The following is a 12,830-nucleotide window of genomic DNA, read 5'->3' on the forward strand; positions in this document are numbered from 1 at the left end:
AGTTTCACTCCAGAGACCAGTTTAAAATGCAATTTGGCACTCCACTGCAGCACTGAGGGAGTACTGCACCAAAGGTGCGGCCTTTCAGAGAAGATGCTGCAGCACTGAGGGAGACAACGGAAATGTCACACCCTTTTGCCAACTGAGACACTTCAAAGGAAGAGATGCAATGCAAAGTCTGAACTGTAAACTCTTGCAGAGATAATGAACGTTGATTACCATCTCAGCAGAAACCCTCTCCTAGGAGTTATATCCCAGGCAGTTCTGCCAGAAGACATGTTTTTTTCTTTCCCCCCTCTAGGAATACACAGGAAAAGGGGTTAAAAGCAACTGCAACCATGATCTGTGTACTCGTCTGGTTTTCTAGTTCAACTGTGCTAGTGTGTGCCACATCCTAACTTTACCACAGCACGCTGGCATCAAAACGCACTGCACTAAAGACTGAATCCTATATATAATCAAATTGAAACCCCAACTTCAGGGAGAGTCAGTGAAGCCCCTGCCAGTTACTTTATGCATGGTGTTATTTTACTCTGAGGGAGAGGGACAGAAGGGGGTCCGAATTTGAAAAATAATGGTGAAGGAGTTCCCAGAAGTAATTGGTTTCACAAACCAGGTAATGTCGAGTTTTACAGGCATTCAATTGAGGTGACATGTTTCTGATCCATGGTTTTGCTAAAATCTGTTAGCGTGGCTACATAATAGAATTCACATTCTGGTCTAAAATAAAAACAGAAAATGCTGGATAAACTCAGCGGGTCTGACAGCATCTGTGGAGAGAAACAGAGTTAACGTTTTGGATCCAAATGACCATTCTACAGAATTCACTTTCAGGTCTTACTATCTGGTAACAATGGATGAACCAGCGAGTGATCTTTGATTTTCTCTTCTGTTCGGAGGCCATCCTTCTCACTCGTACTTAGTTTAACTGCATTGCAACTCGTCCTAGATATAACCATACATCCCTATGACAGCTAAATAATTAACTTCAGGCACGCGTTAACACAGAAGGAATAAGATATTTGGGTCGCATCCTTGACTGTTGCCAGAAGCTCCAGGTTCAAGTCCCTCTCTAGTGCTTTGTGGCCATGGAAGGGGTGTACATAACCTGGATGATGATTATCAGTCAGCAAATCTTTCCAATACGCCTGATTGCAAGCAGTAATAGTAAATGTTTCTTGGTCAGTCATACCGCAGAAGGCAACGGCAAACCACAGCGGTACTTTGCCAAGGATAACCATGAGCCAATCAAATGGAAGCCCATGGTTGCCAATGACCTCTTAGGGAATGAAAGAGGAGTAGGCGTTTGAGTGTACTGTATATGGAGAATCACTGTTTATATGTCTCCTTCCCTTGGGAGGCATCATCAGCAGTAAAGCCTGCTGTGCCCAACTCCAGCATCTGTGAGCAGTCTGGGAACCAGACCAGTATCACTGGATAAGACTCTTGGACTACAATGCCAGGGATCCACAGGGCTTCACACTTCCAACCCTCCCTCGGAGAACCAGTCCCACACCTTCCCCACGGCTTCCAACCAGCTATCCATTATAACCGAGGGGGAAACTCACCGAGCAAAATCTACCCATTTCTCAATGATCCTCTTTGGAGACAATCGCGTGCAGATAATTCCCACAAAGTCAGGCTGTGGAAAGAAAATAGGGGAACAGAATTCAGGAAAGACATTACATTGAATCTACAGAAATAGGCCATTTGCCCTGATAGGTGTTTATGCTCCACACATGCTCCCTCCCACCAAATTGCATCTCACCGCATCAATATATCCTTCCAAAGATGCCAAATATGTTTTGGGCCAGGAAACCAATGGTCTTCCTGAGTTCAGATTAATGAGTGTTGAAGGGCTTTGAGTGACAACAGGGAACAGAGCTCAGAGGTACCCTTGCCGACTGAGACCAGCCTTCTTACTCATACTTTATTTAACTGCACTGGAGCTAGTCCTAGGTATAAACATACATCCCACCCATTGATGACAGCTGCATAAGTAACTTCAGGCACAGGTTAACACAGAAGGAATAAGGTCTCAGAAACAACAGCATCAGTGGTGGTGCAGTGGTAAGATCCTTGCCTCTGAAACAGAAGGTTATGGGTTCTATCCCCATTCCAGAGACCAGAGTGTAAAATTCAGGTTGATATTCTAATACGGTACTGCAGGAGAGCTACATTGTGTGAGGCATCTTTTAGATGAAACATCTTTAAATCAAGGCCCCTGGTTGCATTTTCCAATGGACATAGAAGACTCAATGGGAATATATGTGGGGAAAGACTGGGGAATTCTCCCTGGTTTCCTCGCCAGATTTACTCCTCTCCCACATCACTAAAACTGGATTAGCTGGTCATCTTGCCCCTCACAAATTGACTGTTGTATTTTATACAAACTCAAAGTGGCTGCAAAGTTCTTTGAGATGTTGTGAAAGACACCAAATGAATGCAGATCTTTCTTTCATTCCCATACCACAGCATCAGGTTTCCATTTGATCAATGATCGGTAAATGTTACTTCTTGGGAGTTGTGAGCGCTGGCAACACTGGTATTCCCAGAGTGAATATCAGCGATGGCCAAGTGGTTGGCCCTCAATCTTAGTGCACATGTCGAAGAGCAAGAGTGTAACCAACCTCACCTCGATTGAAAAAAAACCCACACACAATGGGCCCCATCACCCTTGGGTGCTCTGCTGCTGTCTCTTTTAGGAGGCTGATCTCCACCAGAGATTCAGAAAAAAAATCATTGACCTTTATTTGCCTGGTTTGAAGGGGAAAATTTTAACATTTCCAAGCCAACCGTCAACATAAAATAGCAACTATTGCCATCATGGAATTCTGCCCTTGTTAACAACACCCTTGCCTCCCTTTGCTAGCTGTCACTCAGTAACTTTTGGGCGCCCTCAGCATTTGTTGCTACACCATACGTACCATGGGTAGCACTTAAATCATAATCAGCACTTTATCCAGATAGAGTCACGCGGAAGGACAACACACTGATTGCTTAGCTCCCAGCAGCAGATGGATTTCACTCCACTGGATATGTTCATTACACTCATATCCCGTGTTTACTTTGAAGTAATTCCCTCCCCCAGTTGCAACACATTTTCCCTATGTGCAAACCAAGCACCTCGCTTCTGAGAACCAGCCAAGTTCTGCTTTTAGACTGGCTGAAGCTGGTTTTGTCTGACCCGGAGAGACGGCTGGCCATGATTCAGCACCTGGTATTTCAAATCCCCTTCAACAAAAGGCTGGCTCAGCAAGTCTGACAGCCAGATAGGAATTCCGGATAAAGCTGTGCAAACAACACCCTGCCAGAATCTGAACGCAACTCACAAAAAGTGCAGGCAGTTGGAGTGGATCTTTACTGAAGGTTTTATTGTCCTGTTGTGTACTTACATTATTTTCGTACAGGGTTAGATGGTGCGTCGCCAGCATTCTGATTCCGAGTCGAGAGGTCAGTGTGTTGTCCAGGAAAGAACGGATCAATGATTCATCCTGGAAAATTGAGAATTTACAATGAAATGCAACGGAAAACACCCTTTTAGCAAGTGTCTTACTTCAGGGCTTTCATCTGTGCCTTTCGTTACTTGCAGGCTTGACCATTCCAATACCCTCTTAGCTGGCTTCCCACCTTGCACTCTCCGTGAACTTGCTTGTTCAAACCTCAGCTGCTTGAATCTTAACCCGCACCAAATTCTCCTCTTCTCCCACTGCCCCTGTACTCTCGGAGCTAGATTGGCTCCCAGTATGGCAACAGCGGCATTTTAAAATGGTTTTGAAATGCACCCACACACCCTTTGCATCTCTCTAATCACCTGCAGCCCCACAACCCTCCAGTTATGGCTTCTTGTGCATCCCAAATTTTGTTTTTATAAATTTAGAGTACCCAATTCAGTTTCCCAATTAAGGGCAATTCAGGGTGGCCAATCCACCTAGCCTGCACATCTTTGGGTTGGGGGGGGGGGGGGGGGGGGGGGGGGCTAGTCAAACACAGGGAGAATGTGCAAATTCCACATAAACAGTGACCCAGGGCCGGGATTGAACGGACCTTGGCGCCATGAGGCAGCAATGCAATCCACTGCGCCAACATGCTGCCCGAACTTGCCCAATTTTAAACCCTGTTGGCGATTGCACCTTCAGATATTGCAAGGGCATAAGCTTGAAATTCTCTCCCCAAACTTCCCCCCTCTCTTTTATTCCTTTAAGATTTTTCTCAAAATCTACCTCTTTTTGATCATGTTTTCTGTTGTTGCAAAATATATACTTTATTTGCAAAATATCTGAAAGAACACACAATTCAAAATGGCCAGAGAGCGCAATAACGCCGAAGTTTCACACATGGATCATGTTGTTGCACCAAGAGATGCTTGAATACAATCAAAAAAGTAAGTTCAAAACAATGGCATTTAAGTTGTCTTTAGTCAAAGCAGGTTTGTGCATTAGGAGTTGGGTAGCTCTAGAGTTGTTGAAAAGCAGAGGGGATGGATCCAGAACTGGCCAGATTAGGAGAGACTACAATAGAATTATCCCAGGACTGGGCACATATAAACCATTTCAAGTGCCTTAGTGTGGCTGAAGAGCCCTTCTGACGGACAATTCAATAATTTACCATTAGACAATCAACTGTCAAAAATGGCACCCAGCCCAACACTGAAATTTGCACAACTGGCATGCTCAAAACAAACCCTCTCTCAAGTGCTGCCAATTGAGCTAACGAAAACCATCTTGTTCAAAATAGTTGTTTTAGACCGTTCTTTCAATCAAAAGTTAGAACTCATTTTAACAGGACAGCTCGTACTCGGAACTCCCTAATGAGGGAGAGATATTGTCACATGTTGGAACATAGGACCAGGAGTAGGCCATTCAGCCCCTCGAGCCTGCTCCACCACTCAATGAGAACATGTTATGCCCTAACCCCATATACCTGCCTTTGGACCATATCGCTTAATCCCTATGCTAAACAAAAAGGTTTTGTTAACAACTGATCTGGCATTAATTGCCATTTGTAGAAGAGAGTTCCAAACCCCTACCACCCACTGTGTGAAGAAGTGCTACCCAACATCTCTCCTGAATGATCTGGCCCTCATTTTTAGACCATGCCCCCTAGTTCTACAACCTCCAACCAGTGGAACAGTTTACATGTATCGGCCCTGTCAATATCTTGAAAATTTCAATCTGATCACCCCGTAACCTTGTAAATTCTAGTGAAAAACAGGCCTAATTTGCATAACCTCTTCTTGTAACTTAACCCCTGTAGTCCAGTTATCATTCTTGTAAACCTACGCTACACCTTCCTAAGGTGTGGTGCTCCGATCTGCCCACAAATGGGATGGGTAATCCAGACGCCCAGGCTAATGCTTTAAGGGCATGGGTTCAAATCCCACCATGAGAGCCATTAGAATTTTAATTCAATTAACAAATCTGAGATTGAATGGGGTCTCATTGTTGGTGACCATGAAACTGTAATGATTGTATTGAAAAACAAAAATCTGGATTCCTAATATTCTTCAGGAAAGGAAATCTGAAAGATGGCGCAGTGGTTAACACTGCTGCCTCATGGCTGTGAGGACCCGGGGTCGGTCCCGGCCCCGGGTCACTGTCCGTGTGGAATTTGCATATTCTCCCCGTGCCTGCGTGGGTCTCACCCCCACAACCCAAAGAAGTGCATGATAGGTGAATTGGCCATGCTAAACTGCCCCTTAATTGGAAAAAAAAAAGAAAAATTGGATACTTAAAAAAATAAATCTGCCATCCTTGTCTGGTCTGTCCTATATGCGACTCCAGACCCACAGCATTGTGGTCGACTCTAAACTGACCTCTGGAGCGGCCTAGCAAGCCACTCAGCTCAAGGGCAATTAGGGATGGGACATAAATGCTGGCCTGGCCAGGGGCATCCACATCCCATGAAAGGATAAAGAAACCCCACACGACAATGGATTTAACCTACCTGCACATGTTTACGGCATTCTCTGAAACCTTCAGCCAGCATCGTGACAACATCTTTGTGGTCGTCTAGGAGCTGACGAATCATCTTGCAGTATTGGGTCTCGGTCTTAGTGTCGGTGATCTAAGGAAGCAATGGAAAGAGGGGGTCGCCTCTCTTGTGCTGCTGGATTTGTACAAAACTTATCAAATCTTACCGATGAAAAACAGAGCGCTATCTCCACCTTGAAAGAAGCAGGTGGGGGTAAAATGGCTGCAGCTATACTCACAGGTGGGAAATCAGACAACATCTGAAAGGCTCTGATGTACAGCTCGTGCTGAAAGAAAAGGAACAAACTACAAGTCAGCATTCAGCGCACACCCATCGTGCCCTGACCTTCTGAAGGTGACAGAGTGGCCAATGCAGGGTCACGCCTCAGAAAAAAGTGTTACACTTCTGGTTGTCACAGCCGAGAGGCATAAAATACGAAGTGATTGACAGAAATGAAGATCGGTTCATGACATTGGTAATCAACTAAGCTTGATCCAATCTCTTCGATTTAGTCAGTGTGGGCACCATTGAAGAATGATCCAGCAGAAGAAAAGTGACCAATCAGATCGATCAACTTCATTTTTGTCAACTGCTGCCAATCCCTAACTGATGAGTAGCAGGAAGCAACCAATCAAATAATTTTGTGAATTTGATACGAATGATTATTCAGCTACCTGAAAATATAATCATGAGTAGGACTTGGAGTGGTAACAGCACAGGAGGAGGCCACTCGGCCCATTGATTAATGCCAGCTTTCTGTAGGGCCAACGTAGCTAAGTCCCATTCTTTAATTAATAATCTTCATGGTCACAAGTAGGCTTACATTAACACTGTAAGGAAGTTACTGTGAAAAGCCCCTAGTCGCCACATTCCACCACCTGTTCGGGTACACAGAGGGAGAATTCAGAATGTCTAAATTACTTAACAGCACATCTTTCGGGACTTGCGGGAGGAAACCGGAGCACCCGGAGGAAACCGACATAGACACGGAGAGAACGTACAGACTCCGCACAGAGAGTGACCCAAGCCGGGAATCAAACCTGGGACCCCGGCGTTGTGAAGCAACAGTGCTAAGCACTGTGCTACCGTGCTGCCGGTAACCCTATTTCTTTTCTCTTCAGTTGTACATCCAATTCCTTTAGGAAAGCCATGACTGGATCAGCCTCCACCACACTCTGGTAATACATTCCAGATCTGAACCCTTTGCTATGTTTTCCTCATGTTGCCTCGGTTCTTTTGCCAAACACCTTAAATCTGTCCATCCGGTGTCTTGATATTTCATCAAAGGAACAGTTTCTCCCCATCTATTCTGTACCAACTCCTCATGTTTTAGATAATAAAAACCTCATTAGAAACTGGGCATGATTGGTGTGAGGGGAGAATGTTTCATTTTAGTAAGGACATCCTCCTCAGTGCCCTCCTAAATGAGTCACGGCAATGAGACGATTGAAAGATTTAGGGACTACAAGATCTGTCTGCGGGGCTCCCAGGGAGCCAAAGGCCAAGACGTCAGCCACTGTCGCCCCCTGGACACCCGGGTCTTCCAAAACTCCGAAGATCACCTCTTCTGGACTCGAGACAACCTTCACTCTCCTCAGATATAAACGTCAGCGAACCCCTGCCAGAATCCCTACAGTTTCGGAAAAGCCCACAACATGTGGACATGGTCCGTGGACCCCCCCCCCCACTGCGCAACGCCCACACCTATCCTCCACCCCCTCAAAGAAGCTGCTTATCCTGGCCACCGTCATATGTGCCCTATGGACTACTTTAAATTGAATAAGGCTAAGTCTAGCACACAAAGAGAATGCGTTCACTCAGAGCTTCCTCCCATAACCCAGCCACCATGTCCCTCCCAACCTCTTCCTCCCATTTCCGCTTGACTTCTCCTGTCGGGGTACGCTCCCAGTCCATTAATTCCTTATACGTCTCCAACACACTATACCCTCGCCAACTCCTGTTTGTTTTCGAAACCACCTGGTCCTGCAGCCCCTGCAGGTCGGGAAAGGGCGTCACCTGCTTCCTAACATAATTCCGAACCAGTAAATGCCGGAACACATTCCCACTGGGTAGTTCATTCTCCTCTTTCAGTTTCCAGCCTCTAGGCTCGAGAAGCTGCCACGCATGAATAGGTCACCAAACCGCTTGATCCCCACCCCCGGAATACCGCATCCAGCACCCCCCCCCCCCCCCCCCCCCCCCCGAGCAAACTTATGATTCCCACAGATTGATGCCCAAACCGAGGCCCCCTGAAACCTCAGGTGTTACTGCCACTGTCCTCACACCCTCAGGGCCACCACCACCACCACTGGGCTTGTGGAGCACCTGGCCAGCAAGAACGGCAGAGGCGCCATCAACAGTGCCACTAAACTAGTGTCCCAACAAGATGCTGCCTCCATCCGTTCCCATTCCCCCACTACCCACTTCCTAACCATGCAATCCAAAATACCCAAAGCTCACCCGATTCATCCTCACACTTGCTACCAGTGCCCTATATAGCAACCGGACCGAATCCACAAACCCCTCCCCAAACCCGAACCGTCCCAGTACTTCCCACAAATATTCCCATTCTACCCGATCAAGGGCTTTCTCCGCGTCCATAGCGACAGCCACCTTCACCTCCTGTCCCACCGGGAGCATCATAATCACATTTAATAAGCGCAGGACGTTTGGACAGATGTCTCCCCTTTACAAACCCTGTCTGGTCCTCCTCCACCAACCCCGGTTACACAGTCCTCGATCCGTGAGGCCAAGATCTTTGCCAGCAGTTTGGCCATCCACATTTAGCAGCGAGATCGGCCGGTAAGACCCATACTGCTCCGTGTCCTTATCCTTCTTCAGAATTAAGGATATTGAATCCTGCAATAACAATGGGTGAAGTTCCCCCTTCTCACTCGCTTCATTGTATGCCCTTACCAGCAGGACCCCAGATCTCCTGAAAACTTCTTATAAAATTCCACCAGGAACCCATCCGGGCACAGGACCTTCCCTGCCTGCATCGTTCCCATACCCTCCAGCATGCCCACCAGTTCAATGGGAGCCCAACCCACCTATCAGATCCTCCTCCACTTTGGGGGATTCCAACCCATCTAAAACTTGCCGCATCCTCTCTCAGCCGGGGGCTCCGATTCATATAATCTCTCATAAAATTTGTCAAACTTCCCATTCACCCTCACTGGGTCCTGGACCAACCCTCCCCCTCCCATCCCTCACCGTACCAATCTCCCTTCCCGCCTCCTGCTTCCTGAGTTGGTGAGCCAACATTGCGCTCGCCTTCTCCCCATATTCATACACTGCCCCCCTGGCCTTCCACCGCTGCCTCACTGCCTTCCCCATAGACAACAACCTGAATTCCATCTGGGCTTCTGCCGCTCCTTCAACAAGCCTGCCTCTGGGGTCTCAGAGTGTCAACTATCAACCTGCGGGATCTCCTCCACCAGCTTAGCCATCTTTGCCTGCTCCATCTTGTCCCTGCGCACCCGAATCAATTAAACTCCCCCCTGACCACTGCCTAAGCGCCTCCCAGAGTGGAGCAGGCGAAACCTCACCTGTGTGTCATTCAACCTCACCTGTGTGTCATTCAACTCCATATACCGCCGAATGGCGGTCCTCAACCGCTCGCACACCTCCTCATCTGCGAACAACCCCACATCTAATTCTTTGAGGAAGTGACAAAGTTGATCAATGAGGGAAGGGCTGTAGATGTCATATACATGGACTTCAGTAAGGCATTTGATAAGGGTCCCCATGGTAGGCTGATGGAGAACGTGAAGTCTCATGGGGTTCAGGGTGTACTAGCTAGATGGATAAAGAACTGGCTGGGCAACAGGAGACAGAGAGTAGTAGTGGAAGGGAGTTTCTCAAAATGGAGAACTGTGACCAGTGGTTCCACAGGGATCCATGCTGGGATCACTGGTGTTTGTGATATACATAAATGATCTGGAAGAAGGTATAGGTGGTCTGATTAGCAAATTTGCAGATGACACTAAGATTGGTGGAGTAGCAGATAGTGAAAGGGACTGTCAGAGAATACAGCAGAATATAGATAGATTGGAGAGTTGGGCGGAGAAATGGCAGATGGAGTTCAATCCGGGCAAATGCGAGGTGATGCATTTTGGAAGATCCAATTCAAGAGCGAACTATACGGTAAATGAAAAAGCCCTGGGGAAAATTGATGTACAGAGAGATCTGGGTGTTCAGGTCCAATGTACCCTGAAGATGGCTGTGCAGGTTGATACAGTGGTCAAGAAGGTATTAGGCATTCCTTCATCGGGAGGGGTATGGAGTACAAGAGTTGGCAGGTCATGCTACAGTTGTACAAGACTTTGGTTCGGCCGCATTTGGAATGTTACGTACAGTTCTGGTCGCCACATTACCAAAAGGATGTGGATGCTTTGGACAAGGTGCAGAGGAAGTTCACCAGGATGTTGCCTGGTATGGAGGGCACTAGTTATGAAGCGAGGTTGGGTAGATTAGGATTATTTTCATTAGAAAGACAGAGGTTGAGGGGGGACCTCATTGAGGTCTACAAAATCATGAGAGGTATAGACAGGGTGGATAGCAAGAAGCTTTTTCCCCCAGAGTGGGGACTCAATTACTAGGGGTCACGGGTTCAAGGTGAGAGGGGAAAAGTTTAAGGAAGATATGCGTGGAAAGTTCTTTACGCAGAGGGTGGTGGGTGCCTGGAACGCATTGCCGGCGTAGGTGGTAGAGGCGGGCACAATAGCGTCATTTAAGATGTATCTAGACAGATACATGAATGGGCAGAGAGCAGAGGGATACAGATCCTTAGAAAATAGGCAACAGTTTTAGATAGAGGATCTGGATCGGCGCAGGCTGGGAGGGACAAAAGGCCTGTTCCTGTGCTGTAATTTTTCTTTATTCTTAATCCCCGGTGCGGCGCGTGGTCAGAAACTAACAACATCATCACAATTTGGGGCATAAACATTCACCAAGACCACTGGCATCACCATCACAAACCTCCACCCCGGGTCTGACACTATATTCCCCACCTCAAGCACTACCTACTTAATTATTAGAATCGTCACTCCCCGGGTCTTCACATCCAACCCCGAGTAAAAAACCTAACCAACCCATCCCTTCCTCGGCCTAATCTGGTCCTGAATCTTCAAAATCATTTCCTGTAGAAGTGCCACGTCCGCCTTTAAACTCTGGTGTGCGAACATACGTGACCGTCTGACTGGCCCATTCAGCCCCCTCTCATTCCATGTGACCAGCCTGGTCGGGGGGCATAAACCCCTCCCCCCTCCAAAGGCATTTTCTCCAAAGTTCAATGTCCTCCTGTCCTGCCAGTTCATGGTCTCTCAAAAACTCCATTGCTTCCTCCGCCGGCAGCACAGTGGTTAGCACTGTTGCTTCACCGCTCCAGGGTCCAAGGTTCGATTCCCGGCTTGGGCCACTGTCTGTGCAGAGTCTGCATGTTCTCCCTGTCTGTGTGGGTTTCTTCGGGTGCTCGGGGTTCCTCCCACAAGTCCCAAAGGACGTGCTGTTAGAGGTCATTTGGACATTCTTAATTCTCCCTCTGTGTACTCGAACAGGCGCCAGAGTGTGGCAACTAGGGGATATTCACAGTAACTTCATTGCAGTTTAATATAAACCTACTTGTGACAATAAAGATTATTATTATACTATTCGCGGGCGTTATGGGTCAACCAAAGGTGGGCTGGGCACAGCATCCCGAACCTCACCCCCTTCTTAAAGACAGCAGTCTTGACCCAGTTGAACCCCTTCTCTGTATGGTCTGGATTGTCTCTCTTTGTATAGCTCGGACACATTTCTCGCAATATTGGCTCTCTATCCCTCAACTAACTTTGAAGCCCCCCTCCCCCCCTCCGGCTTTCCCCGTTTCCTCCCCTTTCAATGTTCCCATTTACAGCTGTGTCTATTGTTTTTGGAAATTTATTGCATATTTAAGCACAATTTGTTTACGAAAAAGAATGATATAAAACTTTTATTTAACCGAATAACTAAAAGTTTTGAGTTCTAGCTGCACAAAGTGCTAACACTAGATTTTCCTCATGGTGAAAAATCACAATACTTGAGCAATCAGAAAAATCAGTTTTGGGCAGCACAGTGGCGCAGTGGGTTAGCACTGCGGCCTCATGGCGCTGAGGTCCCAGGTTCGATCCCGGCTCTGGGTCATTGTGCAAACTCCACATGGACATTCTCCCCGTGTCTGTGTGGGTTTCGCCCCCACAACTCAAAGATGTGCAGGGTAGGTAGATTGAACACGCTAAATAAGGGGCTTAATTGGAAAAAATGAATTGGGTACTCTAAATTTATAAAAAGAAAAAGAAAAAAAAAGAAAAATCAGTTTTCATGAATTTATTTTCAGTACTTTGAACAGTGGCGCCTCAATTTAGCAACAGCTCTAGGGTGGATTCAATTATTAATTGGTTGTACTTACCACCTGCAGAATCGTTGGATTGCAGCCAATGATGAAGGGAAGGCACCGAAATCCCTTAATGCGATGAGCAATGCGGACAGGCAATTCGTTGTAGAGGTATCTGGCATTTCTCTGTGCAATCAAGAAAAAATACAAACTTAAAGTATTACTGCCTTGACCCGCACACTACATCGCACACACAATACATCAATGTGCCTGGATGTGCACATTGCCACAAGCTGCCATACGATGGACCAAATATTGCAAAGTGGGGTTCAACTGGGTGGTTAGCTATGTGTTTTGGTCAGCACGGACTCAATGGGCCGAGTGGCTTCTTTCTGTGCTGCAAATTTTCTGTGATCGACTCTAAGATTCTGGAGGTACACTTTAAAAAAAAAAAAATTTACAGTGCCCAATTACTTTTTTTTCCCCAATTAAGGGCAATTTAGCG

The 12,830-nt window shown here is 46.9% G+C and overlaps 1 protein-coding gene across 3 annotated transcripts in view; it reads right to left on the reverse strand.

Moving 5' to 3' along the window:
• The window catches only part of bckdk (branched chain ketoacid dehydrogenase kinase), an 80,304-nt gene that overhangs the window by 54,533 nt on the left and 12,941 nt on the right, over positions 1 to 12,830 (reverse strand). For all 3 annotated transcript variants that reach the window (XM_038813748.1, XM_038813746.1, XM_038813745.1), the window contains exons 3-7: positions 12,401 to 12,511; positions 6,212 to 6,259; positions 5,947 to 6,066; positions 3,396 to 3,494; positions 1,569 to 1,642 (exon numbers count right to left, since the gene is read on the reverse strand). In XM_038813748.1, the coding sequence (XP_038669676.1) occupies positions 1,569 to 1,642; positions 3,396 to 3,494; positions 5,947 to 6,066; positions 6,212 to 6,259; positions 12,401 to 12,511 (452 nt within the window). The remainder of the gene's footprint in view (positions 1 to 1,568; positions 1,643 to 3,395; positions 3,495 to 5,946; positions 6,067 to 6,211; positions 6,260 to 12,400; positions 12,512 to 12,830) is intronic.

This window comes from Scyliorhinus canicula, chromosome 12 (assembly GCF_902713615.1).
Source record: "Scyliorhinus canicula chromosome 12, sScyCan1.1, whole genome shotgun sequence".
Lineage (NCBI taxonomy): Eukaryota > Metazoa > Chordata > Chondrichthyes > Carcharhiniformes > Scyliorhinidae > Scyliorhinus > Scyliorhinus canicula.